This window comes from Nesoenas mayeri, assembly GCF_963082525.1.
Source record: "Nesoenas mayeri genome assembly, chromosome: 1".
NCBI lineage: Eukaryota > Metazoa > Chordata > Aves > Columbiformes > Columbidae > Nesoenas > Nesoenas mayeri.
Window position 1 is genome coordinate 131,144,556 of NC_137541.1, and position 20,398 is coordinate 131,164,953.

Consider the following 20,398-nt stretch of genomic DNA (forward strand, 5'->3'; position numbering starts at 1 on the left):
GTTTTCGGTTGTGATACTGGAGTATGGAGACTGAGGCGAAGCCCTTTTTTTGCAGGTCACCAGGGTCCAAAGTGCCTCATTCTCATTGGTGTCCGCTACATTTTCAGTGGTGTCTGCTACAGGAGCACAGTTTTGAAATCACTTATTTCCATCTTAACTCCTCTAATACTGTGCAGCCTTTAAACTGTTTCCGGCAACTCAGCTACCTGATGTATCAGATTATCAACCCGTGCACACCTTGTGCACTTAGCTTTTCTCCCGGAATGGGGTCTGGCCACTCATTGCAACCTGCCACCTCTACAGAAGTCTCTTTTCTTACTGGTTCTGCCTGGGTGGAACTGAGACATTTCAGGGGCTTTCCCTGCAAGAGTGCTCACCATTATGGCAGAGACCTGGAGCACTACCCTGGGCTGTGGATCTATGAGTAGCATGCATTGCCCTGTCTGCATGCTCCACCTGTGCAAACTGCCATGGACCTTCTTTGCCCATCCTGTTCCCAGCACTCCTCATCACCTGCACTGCTGAGGACCATTTAAATCTCCCACAGTTGCTCCTTACAATGCCCAAGCCTCATCAGCCTCTCTTGTGAAAGATGCCACTTGCCGGCATGAATGCCACAGCAAACTCTTTCTCAGGTTTCCCTGGCTTCAGGAGCCCCAGTGTCCACCCCAGTCCACAATAATATAGTGTTCAGGTATGTAACCTACCATAGCTGCTGCTGCTGTGTCTTGCTTGTCTTATCTGTCTTATCAAATGCAATGTAGAGAAATTATTAATTATTTAATCACTTTTACACTAGCTGATTGTTACTTGGATTAGGAGTTCAAAAATCAGTCAGTCTTTGGGATACTGCTGCTTGTCTGTCTGCAACAGAACATTATTTCTGGAACCTATCTCTTTACCCAAAGAAAAATCTGTCATTACAGGTATCAGCTGCACTGCTTTATTTACACAATGACACTAGTTTTCTGATGTGTTCAGGTAGACAGACTATCTTGTTCTCTTTATTATGTCCACCTAAGAATATCCTCCGGTGACTTGATTGACTGTCTGTGGGGATTTCTACTGATGACCATGGCCAGTGCCCAGTCATGACCAAATTAACTATGTGACCCCAAAAGCCTACAGTGAGCTCTATAAGGTTCTATCCCCAGCCTTCCCTCCAGAGAGAAAACAGTTGTTAGCCGACTAGTGCTTGTTAATCTGGAAATGTCACCACACTGATCAAAGCTAGCATCTCCACATGGCTGAATACTATGTGGTTCAAACATATATTTGGAACAGGTTCAGGGATGACCTCACTGTGCTCCATTTCGCAGCATATCCATGCCCTCTGTCTTATCAGTCATTTTACCGCAGGTTGTCTCTTTCCTATGCCTAAAGTCCTACTCCTTTGAAATTAAATCATATTCATTTTATGTTTATTTCCTGAACATCCTACTTTTAGTATTCTTGAGCCCTCTCTTAAGCACACAACAAGCAAATGGAATAACCTGTTCACACCATATTTTAAAGTTTCTAAGCAGAATAGACAAGCCACTCTGTGGATTTGCCTACAAAAGATTTTACAGAAAAATAAATTATATTAAATTGTATTTCACTTGTAAACCATATTTGAACATAAGCCTCCAGATGGGAAAGGTCAGAATTGTACATTAACCCTTTGAACTAGATATCCCCTTTGAAAGATGAAAGTTTGACAGTAAATGGACCCACAAGTTTTTGAATTATTTTACATTTAAATAATGGATTTCTTATTTTCATCCATCATTAACCTAATTGATCTCATTTAAACATGCAAATTGTGGCACAGAACTTTCATATTCACAGATATCATTCTTTAGTGTTTATAGTAGCTATCCTTGATGTTTCATTTAAGCACTCACTAATATGAAAAGCCTAAACAAGATAATTTTACTTATTAACACAATATTTACATAATTTTTGAGCTAAACAATTAAAAATAATAACTTATTTACTTTTCATTCAATATGAAGAGGTCTACATGTACTGATGGCTGAATCTTTTAATTTGCATTCTTATTACTACTAATTTCAACTACATCTTACATCGCTAAATGTGGAAATATCCCTCCTTTAAGGAAGGCAGAATGGAAAGCTGGTCACCGAAGCACTCAAATAACATTGAGATATATTGTCCATAATAATATTCACACTGTGACTCAGGGATAAAAAAAATCCTGTTTGGAGAAAACACCGGAAGAATATCTCAACATAGAGGAGTCTTGGGGTGGAAACCTGAGTGTCTACAAAGAGTAAACTTGTCTAACAACGAGACAACTGAAAGATCTTGAAATTGTCCCATTCTCAAGGTCACAGCAGTCCAGCAGAGCATCCTCATTGAAAGCAAAAAGCAAGAACACCACTCAGATAGTTGTATGAGAGCATCAGTCACCAGAGACAGTACCTCTTCCTCAGACTGAGGCAGCCATTTAAGAAAACACCTAGCTTGTCCTCATAAACTTCTAAAGGATTCAAATGGCTGGCAGATTTTTGCCAACCAGTATGGAAGTCCCTGCTTGCTCAGGCTTACAGAGATTGTCTGTTATCAGAGAGGCAGGTTTTATGAGAGAGTCAGGTCCTGTCTGCACATCACAGAGAAAACATAGCCCTCTTGCTCTATAAGTAGAAGGGAAACATGGCTTTAATCAGTAAGACCATCTCATTTCAAAATAAAGGTCAGATAGAGAAACCCACTTGAAAAGGTGAGATCTAAGAGCTCGAGGTCCAGGCCTATTCTGTAGAGATGAAGTACGTTCTGAAAAAATGTATTGCTACAATCAAGCTCAGGTGATTAAGATGCTGGGTGATCTCTTACACTACCCAGCTACTACCTTCCATTAACTCAGGATGGGAAGTATACTTCATTATTAAGGATAAAGAGCATACGTATAAAAGATCCCTGGGACAGGCCAGTGCTGGAGTAAAACCCAGAACTCTTTGGTGTCTGAAGCAAAAAGATTGTTCTTACAGCACCCAGAGTCCTGTCAAATCATTCAAAAAAATTGTTCTGGGTTTCCCTCTTGTGTCCTGTTATTCACATCTGTCTTCGTCAGGTATGTGTAGCAGAAAGACTGATAAGAGATGACAGTCTGCTAATGACTTAGCGACTTCCAAAAGGTTGGATCTAGGTAGCTGTACAATGACATCAGACTGTTTCCTTAAAAAAAAAAAAAAAAAAAGAACACATAGCTGAAATGTGTCTCATTTCCAGAGCTGAGTCTAAGAACCCTGAAAAATAAAGCATTAAAGCCAACAAAATCATTAGGAGTATATCCATTTGGAACAAAACAATTCTCTTTCCTCAAGGGGAAATCTTCCATGCCTTTTCTTCTGCACAGGATGTAATAGGATGGGCTGTGCCAGAGAAAGTGCTGCTGCATCTGTGCCATCATGTTACTCTTAAAAGACAGCTCAAGCTTGAGATTTTGGCCACCTTCCACGAGTTCCAGAGGACTCTGAAGTGTCACAGTTCCAAACACTCAAATTGTTGTAAGATAAAATGGGTATAGCAAGAGAGCAAATCGTGCTAAATTGGAATAGAGAACTGCAAAGCCCTGGATGTGCAAATCTTGAGTGAGTTCTTTTACAGCCCTTGAGATTTATGCTCTTGGAAAATCCATCTCTTTTCACTGTATCAGAATTTATAGGAGAATTGTGTGCTTGACTAAAGACATAGTTAGATAAACACTTTCTCTCATAGAAAAACCAAAACAAGTTTCCATTCTTACAAGCACTCAGCTATTTTCCCTCCTGACTCAACATACAGTCTATCTGCATTTACTTGAGCTGGCTCAATATTTTGGGGACCTGTTAAAAAATAAATGAAAAATTGGAAGGCTGTGACACCTCATTATTATAGTTAGTAAACCATTTCCTGACATTTGGGTTGGATCTCTTGCCAGGCTGTGCATACAAAGATTAAGGCAGTGTGTAATCATGCCAAATATTCCCAGATTTTACTTTAGCCAGTGTGTCTTTAAGGATGTCACACAGCCCAATGAAGAGATGGTCATAAGCAAATGAAAATGACCAATAGGGCTGTTGAGTGATCAGAAACAAAAAAAAAAAAAAAAAAAAAAAAAGAAGGAATTCTCTTTTAACTCTCATATTTTCTTCACTTCAGAGCAACATGTTCTCTGCCTAGACAGTACAAGCTACTTCCTAAAATGAGGACTGTGCCTTTGTCCCTAAAGCATGGGTACTGCTTAACTCCTGGGTAATTCTGCGAGGCATACCTCAAGTAAAGCAAAATAAAACAAAACAAAACAACACAAAACAAAACAACAAAACCTGAAGTAATTAAAAAGAAAGCAGTACACTAAAAGAAAATCCAAATCTTATGTCTTAGTTGAACGGCCTCAGAAAGAGAAATGGTCTGCCTTAGCCACACAGTCAAAAGAAAATGAAGGTGTGACACATATTTTACCCATTTACAGTAAAGAAGGACCATAGGGAGGCAACAAGGAAAACTGTCCCTATCCTCTCAAACTTTATCCTAGCTAAGAGGTGTTCAATTCTATATTTGTCTTCATGGGCACACATCTGCCTGTTCTGAGCTACAAAAAAACCCAGCATGTCCATGGTTGAGATAGTCATCCTGAACAGCTCTCTAAGATATGTAAAGTGTAACTAATCTATTATAATTAAACGTTAAGGTTTAAGGAAGATTTTTTTTTTCTCTCTAAATACTGTCTTGATGTGTCACTACGGTTTAGACATTATCCGTACACAAAGGGTCTAAAAGTCAACATGCACGACCCTTTTCTTGCCCTTTTTTGTGATGCCTTATTTCACACAGTACTATATGAATGTATATTATATATATTTCACATCTTATATTTTCACATATTCACAACCCCCCCCCCCCAATATATCATATATTTTAACTTATTTTTGTTCAGAATGCATAATTGTAGAAACTGTGTTCCAACAAAAACTTGAAACCAGCCAAGTAAAAATATTGGGCTAAACTCTCTTAGTGAGCATCAGGTAATGTAGTTCTTTCACAAAATTACTCTGCTTTACACCAGTAGAAATTCTAACCCCATGCTGTTTTCAGGATAGCCTTCATTTGTTTATACATCAGAAATCACAGTAGTACACTGTTATTAAACACACACACACAGACACACACTATTTTCTACATGGCTGCACAAGTGCATTGTTGATTTGCTTATCTGTAGTCTGTTGCACTCAAGGCATTTTGTTTACTTAATTCAAAATCAATAAGTTTATTTCCTGGACAATAGCCAACAATCTCTTGGAATAGCTGCCTAATCTTAAATTCAAGTTTGGACGATCATTGTAAAACAATCTAATAACAACCCACAAATGAAGAAACAGCCTATTACACAAACATTGTAAAAACAAGTTAGCTGATGGCTATAGACTTCTCAGACTGACAATTCACTGCACATCTGTGTCTGCCAATCTAGAATTTACTCAAAATTGCCTCTTTAGATGCTTCTTTACATAACACATATTTAGCTTATTAGTGCTGTCATTTGGGAGTGTGGTCAGCTTTTGAGCAAAATCACACCGAGTCCTTTAGCACAGATCACATCACAGCTGCCATTTTAGAATCATGATGATTACTTTTGAAGTTCAAATGATATGATTTCACTTTAAAGCTTCAAAAGTAGCCTCTGGGGCAGACTTACACAATTAATTTTTACTGAGGTCTGCTGGGTAATTTACTGTAGTCAGAGAATCTTCACTAAGGTAAGGTAATTACCACTGGGTAATTTTATGGCACTCTGTTCAGTGGGAAGCAATGTGTTGGCTGGGTTCTGCTCAGACAGGACATGGAGGAAAGTGAATATGCTGCTTCTGGGAAACAACATGTGTCTGAGACATTGCGGAGGGATGAACAGAATTCACTCACTTCCCAGGTGTCGACCAGAAGTTGCATTTGCCCTCAGAATGTCTTTTGAGGAGTGTGCATGAAGACTTACGCTATACAAACTCATAAATATCGTACTGAAAAGCTTTCAAAATTGAGTTCCGCACCTGTGATTCTTCTATACAAAAACAAAGAATGCATCCTCAGTTTAGTTTGAATGCAGAAGTAAACAATAACATGAAATATCCCTTTGAGATTTGTATTTATCACTTACAAGAAGCACTTCCTAATAATCAGTGGCAGCTAGGCTGACAAGCAAACTTCAGAGGAAAGCCACGGGGGATACAAGTCTATTTTAGGTTTACTGTTGATAGTAAGGGTCAAAGGAAAAATAAATTCAGCAAGCAGTGTCATGCTGCCACAAACCTCTGCTGGCCAAGCAGAAACTAAATTACAGCCAAGCCTTTCAGCACGACAGAAAGACTTGGGCAACTGGGCTGCTCTGCAGAGCATGACATACAGATGAACAAGATCAAGCACAAGTGAGCATAATATCAATTAGTGATAAATAAAGCTCAAAAGATTGCGAGAGATAATTATACCACAGTCTGCAGTGGGGTACAGTGTGCTTACCCCAACAGCATCCCGATTATTTTAATGTTTGAAGCCTGCAAAATTAGTCTGGAAAGCCCTGCGGAAACAAGGACTGATCATGGTCTCTTTCAAGATAACCATCTTTTTGTCAAGCTATAAATAATATAGGTAATCTCTACTTCTGGACCTAATCATTGAAAAAAAAAAAAAAGTATACCAGAAGGACCTGGACATTATTTCTCTTACATACACACATATATATTAAAAGAAAGTAAACACTTTTTATTATAAAAGTTTACTCCTCGGCCTAATTTCATGTATGGTAGTACTACAGTGGAAAGCTGATTTGATTTATCTGTCTCACTAATGAGAGCAAAGATTTGTGTATGGGGAAGAAGAGGGAATAAAGTATATATCATGGTTGCTGATGGCATTACTGGCTTTCATTTGTTAAGTTTACTTCCTATTAAAGCTGATCATAAAAGCAGATGTGTGGACTCATAAACACCTATATCTACATCTCTCCATGGACTCTTTACAAATATCTGTTTTATATAGTCTCATCACCTTGGACAGATTTAATTTTAATCTGTCTTTCACTAGGCATAAATAAAAATCTGTAATTCCAGCCATTGCACTGTTTTCCTTTTTGTCTATCAACCACTGGATGCAAACACAATACTGTAATCCCTACTGTTCTGTTAGTTTCCTTTTCTTTGCTTTTTTTTTTTTTTTGTTTGTTTGTTTGTTTTTGTTTTGAGGAAGCCATAAATGTTCTGTCCATAGTCATGGGCTAGTTGCTTGGAAAAATGAAGACTTTATTACATTCAAGCATAATTACACAGGACATAAATGGCTAGACAAATTTTTTTAGTTTATTTTTTCTAACCTGTAATGATAATTCATAATGAGCATCCATGTACCACAGATAAAATTCTTCAGATTTGGGAAGGTGTTTTAAAAACAGAGTACAATTCTAGTGAGTGATACCCAATCATTGTGCATCTGTTCTCTCCAAAGCTGATATTCATCTGTCCTGTTCTGTTTGACTATTTTAAGGTCCTTGCTTATCTGTTTATCTGAAAAACCCCTGAGATATTCAGAACAAGTGCCCTGTGGAGAAATGATACACCATTTGGTCATGATTTTGGAGCCTACAGGATGTCAGATTAACAAATTGTCTTGACTTTTCTCATGGGGTCCCATAATCCATCTGTTTTGTCAGCACTATTTTTGAATTGCTGTCAGCAGGCACTGGGGATATATTGGGTCAACTCATATTAGGTCCTGTGAGCATGCCTCTCATTGATACAAATAGGATGTCTGTTATACATTTAAGTCTTATGGATTGATGGAAGAAAGCCAACAGCTTCCACTGACTGCAGTAATACCCACAATGAGGGAGAGCAACACCAGAAGAATAAAACCAAGGGCCTCAGTTCCAGTGCAATATATTCCATTCGGAGTCTTCAAGATTGCTCTGGTATATGATCCTCCTTCTCTTTTTCCTTCAAGGCTCTTTGCTGAACCACATCATTAGTTCCCTGAATCTCCTTCTATTTTTAAAGTTTCCTTTAGAAACTTGCCTAGTGTAAGATTTCTGGGTATGTTGACCATGGAGATGTAGATGGTAAGGAAAAGGACAATAATAGCCTGTTCTTAGTCTCCTTGTCACCAGTAATAAATATTAGTTTCTCCATGATTTTAAATGGTATTTCCACCCTCTCTTCTAAACTTGAGCTTCTGTTGGTACATTTTTTACTTATCTTTCCATGTACAATGTCTCCATATTAGTGATGGAGAGTATTAAATCGATTGGTGGAAAATTAATGGAGCAAGCAGACACGATAGAGAATAATTACTTATGCATTGTGGTTTTGATAAGTTGGCAGTCTTGGGGGGTGGGGAGCGCAGCAACATAAAGCACATTAGTAATTGTAAGCACTCTATTCAGTTTGTTCTTGTTAGAGAACTCCAGTGAACTCCCAGAAGAGAGAGAAGGGTCTTGTTCAAAACGTGAAGCAACAGGCCTAGAGGAAGATGCATCCTGCTGCTACTTAGCAAGGTTATGATTTGCTACCTAGTGTGCAAACGGGAATGAAACAATGAATATTCAAGAAGCTTTATGTATGAGAGGCCACAGAAAGGCTTCCTTGCCTTATGATCTTCTGATGCTCACACAAACCACAAACCTGCCTTTAGCCAGAATCACATTATATTGCAGCCACTGTAACTCAGCTTAAACCTTGTGTAGCTGTCCTGTTTCTGTATGCACTGTTCCATTTAGTTTGGTTCATCTCCTGTAGTCCTAACATCTTGAGGAGGGCACGGAAGGAAAAGTAAGCAATTTGGAAGTGAAGGTATGGGCCAGCTCAGTGGCTGAGAGTTGTGGGATTTAAAATTCAGGGAAATAAACCTGTTAAAAATTCATGTCTCTAGTCCAGATACCATTTCAACACATTAGGGGAGGCGGGTGTTCAACAGCCATTTGGTGAATAAGATGGGCAGAATGTTTCAGAATACAGTTGTTCTCAGTACCTATTATTAATACTTGTGGATACTAAATGACATCCTCCTAATTTGCAGGCTTTTTTTTCACATGGGATTTTTAGCAATGCTGTCAGTTTGTATGAATGGAGTGCTTTTGGCATTACTGTATTTTACGTGTGTTGTGAATCTTAAACGCTTATGCAATCATGCAATCATCTTGGGGAAAGGGATCCTTAAGATCATTGAGTCCAAGCATTAAGCTAACTCTAGCACTAAACAGCATCCCTAAGAACCTCATCTATACGTCTTCTAAACACCTTCAGCAATGGTGACTCCATCACTTCCCTGGGAAGCCTGTTCCAATGCCTGACAACCCTTTCCACTGAAGAATTTTTTCCTAATATCCAATCTGAACCTTCACTGGCGCAACTTGAGGCCATTTTCTCTCATCCTATCACTTCCTACTTGGGAGAAGAGACCAGCACCCTCCAAGCTACAATCTCCTTTCAGGTAGTTGTAGACAGTGATAAGGTCTCCCCTCAACATCCTTGTCTCCAGGCTGAACAGCCCCAGTTCCCTCAGCCTCTCCTCATAAGACTTGTGCTCCAGGCCCCTCACCAGCTTCATCGTCCCCCTCTGCACTCTCTCTAGTACTTCAATGTCCTTCTAATGATGAGTGGCACAAAACTGAAAACAGGATATAAGGTGGGGCTTCACCAATGTCGAGTACTGTGGAACAATCAACTCTCTAGTTCTGCTGGCCACACTATTCTTGATACAAGCGAGGATGTTGTTGGCCTTCTTGGGCACCTGGGCACTCTGCTAGCTCATATTCACCTGCCTGTTGACCAAAACTCTCAGGTCCTTTTCTGCCAGGCAGCTTTCCAGCCACTCCCCCCCTGAGCCTGTAGCGTTGCCTGGGGTTGTTGTGACCCAAGTGCAGGACCCAGCAATTGGCCTTGCTGAACATCACACAATTGGCCTTAGCCCATCGATCCAGCCAGTCCAGATCCCTCTGTATGGCCTTTCTACCCTCCAGCAGATCAACACTCCCACTCAACTTGGTGTGATCTGCAAACTTACTGAGGGTGCACTCAATCCCTTCACCCAAATCATTGATAAAGAGATTAAACAGAACTGGGACCAATACTGAGCCCTGGGGAACACCACTGGAGACTGGCCACCGACTGGATTTGGCTCCTTTCACCACAATTCTTTGGGCCCAGCCATCCATCCAGTTAGTTCTTTACCCACTGAAGAGTACTCACATCCAGGCCATGAGCTGCCATCTTCTCTAGGAGAATGCTGTGGGAAACAATGTCAAAGGCTTTACTAAACCCTAGGTATACAACATTTGCAGCCTTTCCCTCATCCCCTAAGTGGGTCATGTTGTCCTAGAAGGAGATCATGTTGGTGAAGCAAGACCTTCCTTTCATAGCCCCATGCTGACTAGGCCCAATCGCTTGGCTGTCTTGAAATATCCCCCTTTAGAAACAAGTTATTTATGCCAGCAGTCCTTGACATAGCATCTCCAGAACTAGTCTGCTTTACAGACAAGCTTGTCTGCTTTATAATAGAATCTGGGGCAGGTTCTTTAATTACACCTAGCCAGAAACAGAAGCATGCAAGGTCTCTCCCATTCATTTAGTCTGACAATATGTTCCAGATGTCTCTTTTTGCTAGCTGGAAATCAAATAGCTGGACCCTGAAGAATGGTGGGTATAATGCAAGTGAAAATGAAAACATCATCGGATGGTGAAATGGCATTTTTCTGAGTGTCTCACGGTTTGTAAGAGAAAAAAAAAAAGACTCATAAGACAACATGATTTCAGAGTAGGGCACAGAGGTACTTAGGCAGGTTCTTTCAGCTTTGAAATAATGCATTGCAGAAAAGATCAAGTTTCCAGAAACCCTATTTGAAAAAAATAACGCAATGTATATAAATAGAGGACAACTGAAGTTTGAATTATCTTAGTAACATGCTGTATAGATAAAGCCTAAAAATAAAATTTAAAGGGTTTTTCCTTCTGAACTTGTGTTATTAACAGAGTTTCATTAGCAGGATTCAAAGATATTGAGGCAGTCTACTGCAAACTTTGCTTCTTCATACCCTTGTTTCAAGTTTCTAGAAACTTTCAAGAAAAATTGTGAACCACTATGATCTTGATTTTTAAGAACTCTTTCCCATTGCTACAATGATAAACAAAAAAGATAAATGCATTTCCTCTCTACTATTTCTCAAAGCAAACCAGGAACCCAGTCCCACAGTGTTTTCACTGGTAATGCTGTCATTAAAATTTTTAGAGTTTCCCTTGTAAAAATAAAAACAAACAAAAAAAAAACCCAAACAACCGATCAAATACAAACCAGAGAATCTGGCTGAAAGAAAGATGTTATCTGTCTGCACAATACCAGAGATACCCATTGCTTCCCACATTAGAAACTATGAAACAAAACAAAACTAGACAAGCAAGTATATGCAATGTGTATTACTTACAGTGTATTTCTAGAACCTGCATTGCTATCTGAGGTGTAGAGTTTAGGGACTCGTGATCTACTCTGCAGCTTACCACTGCACCATCATCATTGCGATCTGCTAGGAAATCCAGTGTGCTGCTGACTGTGAATGTTTTACGATTTGCATCTTCTTCTTTTAAATATTTAACATCTGAAAGAAAAAATAAACAAACAATTTTCTGTCCAATAATTTTAGGAAAAGTAGTCAAGCATTAGACGGCTAAATTATCTATCACACTCATTGAAAAAACTCACATCTTTCATATTGAGAAAGAAAATTTCAGAATTGGTAACATGACACTACACTCTAATGAAATTCTTCTCACTATTCTCTCTTATATGTTTAGGTCCAAATTTGATGTCAACTTTTTCTGCAGTTCATTAGAGAAATGTGGTCTGTCGCACCATCACTTACCTTAAGTAGTCAGAGTGTCACTAATTACTAAACTTTCTAAGTCCATGCTTATAATCTTTCATAATGATACATGGATATTACTGGAGTCATATTAACTAAGAGTTACATTCATGTAATCTCATTAATCTTGTGCTTACTTTCTTCATTGCTTATTCTGTTGTTTGGCTAGAATTATGCAATAGATATCAATGGCATTGAACAACTGTAAATAGAGCATGTAATAGTATTTACTCTAATCTACAGACAAGCCCCAAGAAGACTAGAAATGAAATTACTTCAGAGAGATCACCTACTCACTACTTTATATCATGCTAAATTGGCATACTTATTTTGTGCAGATTCAGTTAAAAATCTCTTTGACAATTTTCAGCCCAGATCCTGGAGTGCAGGAAGCCTACAGTCATGCTTAAGAAGTATTCAACTCAGCTCAAGGTTAAGGTTCAAATTCAGAAAGTTTTGTTGTAGGACACAAATCTTGGATCAGAACTGAAGATCCAAAAAACTGAGGTTTTTGGTTTTTGTTTTTTGTTTTTTAATGTTTTAATGTATTAACTGCAACATGAGATCTTACACATACTTTAGCATGATTTTACTTGGTTCCAAAATACCTATAGTACTGATTTTAATTTATTTCAGCAAAATAGTAAGCTTGTTATATCAATTTGTTACAAAGAAAGCTTTAAAAGATATAAATAGATTCATAAACATATATGTTAAATTATATTGAGATTACATGTGCCCTAAAAAAAAAGAAAAAAAAAAAAAGTGAGAGGTTTAATTTTTATAAATTATATTAAATCCCACTAGAGAGGATGACCTAAATAACATTTCCATGAAATACCAATTTTGGAAAGCAAATCTTAAATGGCCTAAGATACACCTTTTAAGATTAAAAATACCTCTGAATCAGTAAGGTGGTCTTTCTCATTGTCTCTAGGTAGATGAAGATGCCACGTAGTTATACAATTTTCATTCTTTCCTAAGAAATAATTATTACTTGCATACAAGCAAGCATTTTTCTACCTGTTGGTTTAAGAGATTTCAATTTCTGCCATGGTGACTATTAATATTTAGGGATCAGTAGGTGAGAGGAATATTGACCATGGATAAATCATAGTTATTAGAATGAAAGAACTAATATTCACTAATATTTAAAGTAAACACATGAGATTTTTTTTCCCAGAGTTACGTTTCCAAATTTAATAATAAGGACCTGTATAGATAGTCTTCTGCTTATAAGCAATGTACACATCCCTTTGCTTACTGACTTCAAGGGGAGAACAGACAGCTCCTGCAAACATCAACAACTTTAATTTCAGTGAGAGGTTGTGGATGCTTAATCCTTTAGATTAAAAATAATAATAAAAAAACAACAAAACCCAACCAATCAACCAACAAAAACCAAAACAAACAAAAACCAACCAAACCAAACCCCAGACCAAACAAAACCAAAACAAACCAACCAACCAACAACACACAAAGAACAAAATGAACAAACAAAAACAATCAATCAAACAAAACCCCAGTTAATTTCCTAAATGGATGTTTAGAAGCCTTTCTCTAAACATGAAGTGTTTGGAAGAGTTTGACCCTTAGAGTTAATTACCTCTGTAAAAAGAACGGTGATAATATTCTATAAACTGTTGACATCTTCAGCAGTGGATATATTATACTTAGTTTGTCCACTTTATCAGATGTTTCTTCATAGCAAAATGAAAGTATGATTGTAACATATGCTAACTGAATGCAAGCCCACCTGGATGCAAGAGCAGTGCATCAGGTACTGGGTATCTCACCATATGCTACCATTCAGAATATTAACCTGGAGTTTTAAAAAATCTTTGAATAGGCCTACAGTAGTTCATTATTTTATTAATTTTCTTGCTACTTCTCTCACCTAAAAACCCTCTTGAAATAAAGGTTAAAAAAAAAAAAAAAAGATCAATTACAGAGGCACAGGTTGGAGTATGACTAACTAGGAAGTAGCTTTATAAAGAAGAAACTGGAGTTCTTGGGGACAGGTTGCACATTAGTCAACAGTGTGCCTTTACAATGTTGAAAGCTAAAAAATTACTGCCTCGCATCAATAACAGCATAGTCAACAAGCCAAGGGAAGTGATTCTTCTCTATTCAGTATTTGCATGTCTGCATTTAAAGTACTAGGCTCAGTTTTAGGCTTTCCAGTACAAGAAAGGTGTTGAAAAACCCAAATAGGTTGAGGTGAAAGCCACAGATATGCTCAGTGGCGGAAGCATACGATGTACAAGGACAGCTTAAGGCAGTTGGGTTTGCTCAACCTGAGGAAAAGATGACTAAAACCAGATGAACTGCTGCCTTCAAGTACCTAATACATGGTCACAGAGAAGAAAAATCCAAAGTCCTCTTAGAGGTATGCAGCAAAAGTTAAGGGGCAATGAACACAAGTTACACCAAGAAAATTCTGATTCTGTATCATCAAATATCTACATAAAATGAAAATCCTCCACAGTAAGGGCTTTCAAATACGGAAACATCTAGCCCAGACAGACTATGGAATCTCCATGCTTGGAGATTTTTCAAAAACTGAATTGGAAAAGACCTTTAGCAAGCTGATCAAACCTTTGAACAGAGGTTTGGACATATGAAATTTAAGGATCAACTATGGGCCCACTTCTATGACTATCAGATAGGTGCACATACAGATATGCTTTTATTAACTAGTACTAGTTTAGCTGTTTGATAATGAAAATAATAAAAATAGAAACGGTAGAATGTCTATCATTCATTGTTCATTGCCAACTATTTCCAAAAGCATATACTTGTAACACCCATGTAGAAACACTAATCTTTTAAAAATACAGTTGTGCTGTTTTTGCAAGGTAAATATAATTTTTGTTTACATTTAAAATCAAATTGTGACAAGAAATGGCCTTCTTAACTAAAAAAAAGAAAAATCATATTTGTTTTAGAGGTTTAGAAAGACAAAATGTTCACTGCCTCTCTGAATTCTTTGTGTATACTAAAGATACATAAACTCCTTCAAACTATTCTAATCTGTTGCAACAAAATTACTAATATGATCTTATTTATTTTTGAAGTCAAATTCTGCTAGGAAAAAAAAAAAAGAAAATCTATTAAAAATATTTCTGAATTATAATTTTTTTTTTAACATAATATTTTTTCAATTGGCTTCACCAAGATCAAGTCTTGCCTGATCAACCTAGTGGCTTCCTATGAAGGAGTAACTATATCAGTGGACAAAGGAAGGGCGACAGATGTTGTCTATCAGGAGTTCTGTAAAGCATTTGACACAGGCCCCCACAACACCCCTCTCTCTAAATTTGAAAGATATGGATTTGATGGGTGCACTGTTCAAAGGATGAGGAACTGGCTGCATGGTCATATCCAGAGAGCAGTGGTCAATGGCACAATGTCTGGATGGATGCCAGTGACAAGTGGAGTCCTTCAGGGGTCTGTAGTAGAACCAGGACATCTTCACCAATAACATAGAGAGTGGGACTGAGTGCACCCTCAGCAAACTTGTGGATGACAGCAAGCAGAGTGGTGCAGTTGATATTCCTGAGGGCTGGGCTGCCATCCAGAGGCATCTGGACAAGCTCAAGAAGTGGGCCCATGGGAATCTCATGAGGTTCAACAAGGCCAAGTGCAAAGCCCTGCACGTAGGTCAGGGCAACCCCCTGTATCAATATAGGCTGGGAGATGAAGGGATTGCAAGCAGCCCTGCCAAGAAGGACTTGAGGTTACTGGTGGATGAAAACCCAGACATGAGCCAGCAATGTGCACTTGCAGCCCAGAAGGCAAATCATATCTTGGGCTGCATCGAAAGAATCGTGGCCAGCAGGTAGAGGGAGGAGATTCTGCCCCTCTACTCTGCTCTGATAAGACCCCACCTGAGAGTTCTGCATTCAGCTCTGGAGCCCTTGGTACAGGAAATACATGGACCTGTTGGAGAGGGTGCAGAGGAGGCCACAAAAATAATCAGAGGGCTGGAACAGCTCTGCTATGAGGACAGGCTGAGAGAGTAGGGGTTGTTCAGCCTGGAGAAGGCTCTGGGGAGACCCTATTGTGGCCTTTCAGTACTTAAAGGGCTCCTATAAGAAAGATGTCGACTCTTTAGCAGGGCCTGTTGCGACAGAACAAGGGATAATGGTTTTAAACCAAAGGAAAGGAGATTCAGGCTAGATATGAGGAAGAATTTTTTTACAACGAGGGTGGTAAAACACGAATAGGTTGCCCAGAGAGGTAGCAGATGACCCATCTCTGGAAACATTCAAGGTGAGGCTGGACGGGGCTCTGAGCAACCTGATCTAGTTGAAGGTGTCCCTGGTCATGGCAGAGGGGTTGGACTAGATGACCTTGGAAGGTCCCTTCCAACCCAAGCTATTCTATGATTCTATGAAATACCTTGTAACAAGTGTTGTTGATTTTAAATAAAGATTATGTATTTAGCTTCTCCAATATTATTGCTTTAAATGATCTTCCAGAAGTGTCATCAGAATGCTAAACTGCAGATCACTTTGTTAATTTGGTGCATATATGAGAGATGGAAAACTAAAGTAAAAGGTATTGTGCTCAGTGTTTCACATTCAGTCTCTCTCACTACTAACACTCTATCAAACAGTATTCCTTTACCAGATGATGATTCCTTTTTTGAATAATAGCAATGGAGCTACAATTTTAGAATGGCTTTTTCCCCTTCGGTGCAACTCTGAACTCAATGCATCATTTATATTCTTTTGCACCACGTATAATACACTGTAACACAATTGGATTTACTGGTGCTAGACAGATGAACTCCTAACCTTTAATGTCAGCTGCATTAGCATATAATTTCATATCTATTTTCTCAGATTTATCATTTCACCTTTTACAGTGCACAAAGCTAATGTAACTTCTGCTGATGCCACTGCAAACTGGTTAGGTTATTTTATTCCTAACCTTTGTGAAATGGCAATGTGCTCTTCAGAAGACCTAGAAGACCAAACTGAAATGAATGTGCTCAGTCCCTTCCCCTCTTTTTTCTTTTTTTTAGGAAATGTTGAGAAGGGTAAATTAGTTAAAGAGTCAAATCACCTAATTGCTTGCTTGGCTTCAATTATATGTCAGCTGAAAGGCAAAGTTAATACATGAGATTTTAAAATATAATTTTTAAAATAACATCTTTTTAGATATGTTGCCTTACTGTCATGTCAACTGTATTAGTGGTTCTCTTAAAGTATTGACATTGATCAGAGTGACTTTCAATCTTTACATATCTTGAATATGTATATTAATCTTGTCATCTTTTCTGAATGACAGAATCTATGCCATGCCATGTGTTAGCTGTGCTTTAAATTTTTCCTTTTAATTATGTTTAATGAGGCAGCCCTTTTTTTTCAGCAATTTTCTCAAATTTCCCAGTGACTGGAAAGAATGGTTCTTTGTTTCCAGATTTTCTATCCTTGTTAAAAGTGGTCAAATATATTTCAAATAATTCCAGCCTAAAATTTTGGTCTCCTTTAAAAGTATTCTGATTTTGATCACAAATCTAAAGACTTCTAGAATGGACTAGGTTCCTTGGACAATCAACTGCAATATCCTTTATTTACCAATTTGATATCACAGCTCTGGTTGTGTACATTGAACTGTGTTAGAGAAAAGTAAAGGAAGATTGATGGGTTCTGTAATTAATGCTGCAATTTTGCTTGAGGCACTTTGTTGTGCTAACAAAGTCCACAATGTGAGACAAATACAAGAGAAAGCAGATAAAGTTGTGGAGTTGTTTTGTTTTGTTTTGTTTTGTTTGTGTTTTTTTTTTTCTTTTTTAAGGTAGAAAGAAAATGCGGATTTTGAATCATTTATTGATCTGATCTTATAGCAGAATTATTCATATTATTTATTTTTTATTTATGTACTCTATAATGGGCACTGCAGCTGGCTGGGGTAGATGTGACTAAGCTTTCTGTTACAGGAAGCTCTCTCCACCCATTCACCAAAAAAGATTTTAAACTAGCCCAGCATTTATGATGACATGGACTAGAAAACTAAGTTCTAAGGAAACAACATACAAAGTGAAAGAGAAGACAGAAAAGAAATAAATAGCTTTTACATGCAGCTGTTTCCTATCTCAAAGAATCATCACAGGCAAATCCTTGGTTTCAGCTTCAGTTTTAGTCACCCAATGACTTTTCAGTTACAACAGACTTTTTCCAACTCCCCCCAGTCCTGGTGAAGTTCTTCCCATCCCCTTTAAAGTCTGTCTTCTCCCTGCTCCTTACCACAGATACTCAGTATCCTCGGCTACAGGGACCTAGTTTCCCAGCTGAGATTCCCTCTATTGCTGTATGTCCTCACTCCTCCTCACCAGAGCATGCTCCATAGCTCCCTTATGGAACTGCAATCTCCTGTATCCTTCAGACTGTTCTGTCTCACCTGGTCAGTTTCCTTAGAAGAATGTAACACAAAACTGGCAATTGAGCAAATCAGACATATCTCATATTAGAAAGGCAAAAAGAGATGTAAAATATCTGGGGTGAATGGTATGGCTGTGATAACAGTAATCCATAAAATGTTTCTCTATGAAGCATCACAGTTGAGTTTATTATGCTGAATAGAATTCAGAGCAATTCCAAACATCAGGTTTTACCATTTGAAGAATAAGTAAAAAGATGGTTATATGACCGTTCCAGTAATTTACAAAAAAAATTCCTTATCTATGTACTATCACGCAGCATGGGAAACAAACAGGAGCAGCTGGAAGCTGCTCCTATGACATAGTTCCCATCATGGAAACAGGGTAAGATGACTCACACAACTGGAGTGCTGCAATGAATGGCTTTCAGCTCTTCACAAGGGATAGGCAAGGAAGGAGAGGAGGTGGGATAGTCCTGTATGCTAGGGAGTGTTTTGACTATTTAGAGCAGAGGCGTCAAATTCATTTTCACCGGGGGTCACATGAGCCTCATTGTTGCCTTTAAGGGGCAGAATGCAATTTTAGGACCGTATTAATGTAGCAGTAGTTACATTTATACAGTTTGACACCCCCTGTTTTAGAGCTTACTGATGGTGACAACAGGGTCAAGTGTTTACAGGCAAGAATCAGGAGAAAGGCCAACGAACCAGATAACATCATAGGAGTCTGTTATAGACCACCCAACCAGGAGGAAGATGCAGATGAAATATTCAATAAGCAGCTGGGAGAAATCTCACGATCACTAGCCCTTGTTCTCATGGAGGACTTCAACTTACTAGGTGTCTGCTGGAAATACAACACAGCAGAGAGGAAACAGTCTAGGAGGCTCCTGGACTGCATGGAAGACAACTTCCTGACACAGCTGTCAGTGAGCCAGCTAGAGAAGGTGCCCCACTAGGCATCTTGTTTGCGAACAGAGAAGGACTTGTGGGTCATATGATGGTTGGAGGTCACCTTGGGCATAGTGGTCATGAAGCAGAAAGGTCAGTAGAACTGCTACCCTGGACTTCTGAAGGGCAGACTTTGACCTGTTTAGGAGGCCCTTGGGAGACAGTCCTGAAGGATAAAGGAGTCCAGGCAGATTGGTCTGTCTTCAAGAAGGAAATCTTGGAGGCACAGAAGCAGGTTGTCCTCATGTGCTGAAAGACGAGATGGCAGGGAAGAAGACTGGCCTGTCTGAATAGAGAGCTTCAGCTGGAACTTGGGAATTAAAGGAAAATTTATAACCTTTGAAAGAAGGGGAAGGTAACTAAGGAGGACTACAAAGATGTCATGAGATTATGCAGGGAGAAAAACAGAAGGGCCCAAGAACAACCGGAACTTAATTTGGCTACTACCATAAAAAGACAACCAAAATGTTTCTATAAATACATGAGAAACAAAACAAGGGCTAAGGAGAACCTCCTTCCTTTATTGGATATGGGGGGAAACATAGTGACAAAGGATGAAGAAAAGGCTGAGGTACTTAATGCCTTCTTTGCTTCAGTCTTCAATAGTAAGACCAGCTGTTCTCCAATAATCAGTCCACTGGGCTGGAAGATATGGACATGGAGCAGAATGAAGCCCCCATAATCCAAGGGGAAATACTAAGTGACCTGCTACACCACTTAAAAACACACAAGTCTATTGGGCCAGATGGGATGCACCCAAGGGTACTGAGGAAGCTGGTGGACGTGCTCACCAAGCCACTTCCCATTATTTATCAGCAGTCCTGGAAAAACAGGGAGGGCCAATTGACTGGAAGTTGGCAAATGTGACACCCATCTATAAGAAGGGCTGAAATGAGAATCTGGAGAGTTACAGGCCTGTCAGTCTGACCTCAGTTCCAGGGAAGGTCATGGAACAGGCTATCCTGAGTTCCATCGCAAAGCGCGTACAAGAAAAACAAGTGATCAGGTCCAGTCGGCATGGGTTTATGAAAGGCAGGTCCTGCTTAACCAACCTGATCTCCTTCTAGAGCAAGGTGACCCACTTAGTGGATAAGGGAAAGGCTGTGGATGTTGTGTACCTAAACTTTAGTAAAGCCTTTGACACTGTATCATACAGCATTCTCCTGGTGAAAGTGG

General features: G+C 38.9%; 1 protein-coding gene across 2 annotated transcripts in view; it reads right to left on the minus strand.

Annotated features, from left to right (window-relative positions):
• Nucleotides 1-20,398, minus strand: part of CADM2 (cell adhesion molecule 2) — a gene marked incomplete at its 5' end in the record, with an annotated part of 673,112 nt that overhangs the window by 109,975 nt on the left and 542,739 nt on the right. For both annotated transcript variants that reach the window (XM_080344633.1, XM_080344634.1), the window contains one exon: nt 11,447-11,617. In XM_080344633.1, the coding sequence (XP_080200759.1) occupies nt 11,447-11,617 (171 nt within the window). The remainder of the gene's footprint in view (nt 1-11,446; nt 11,618-20,398) is intronic.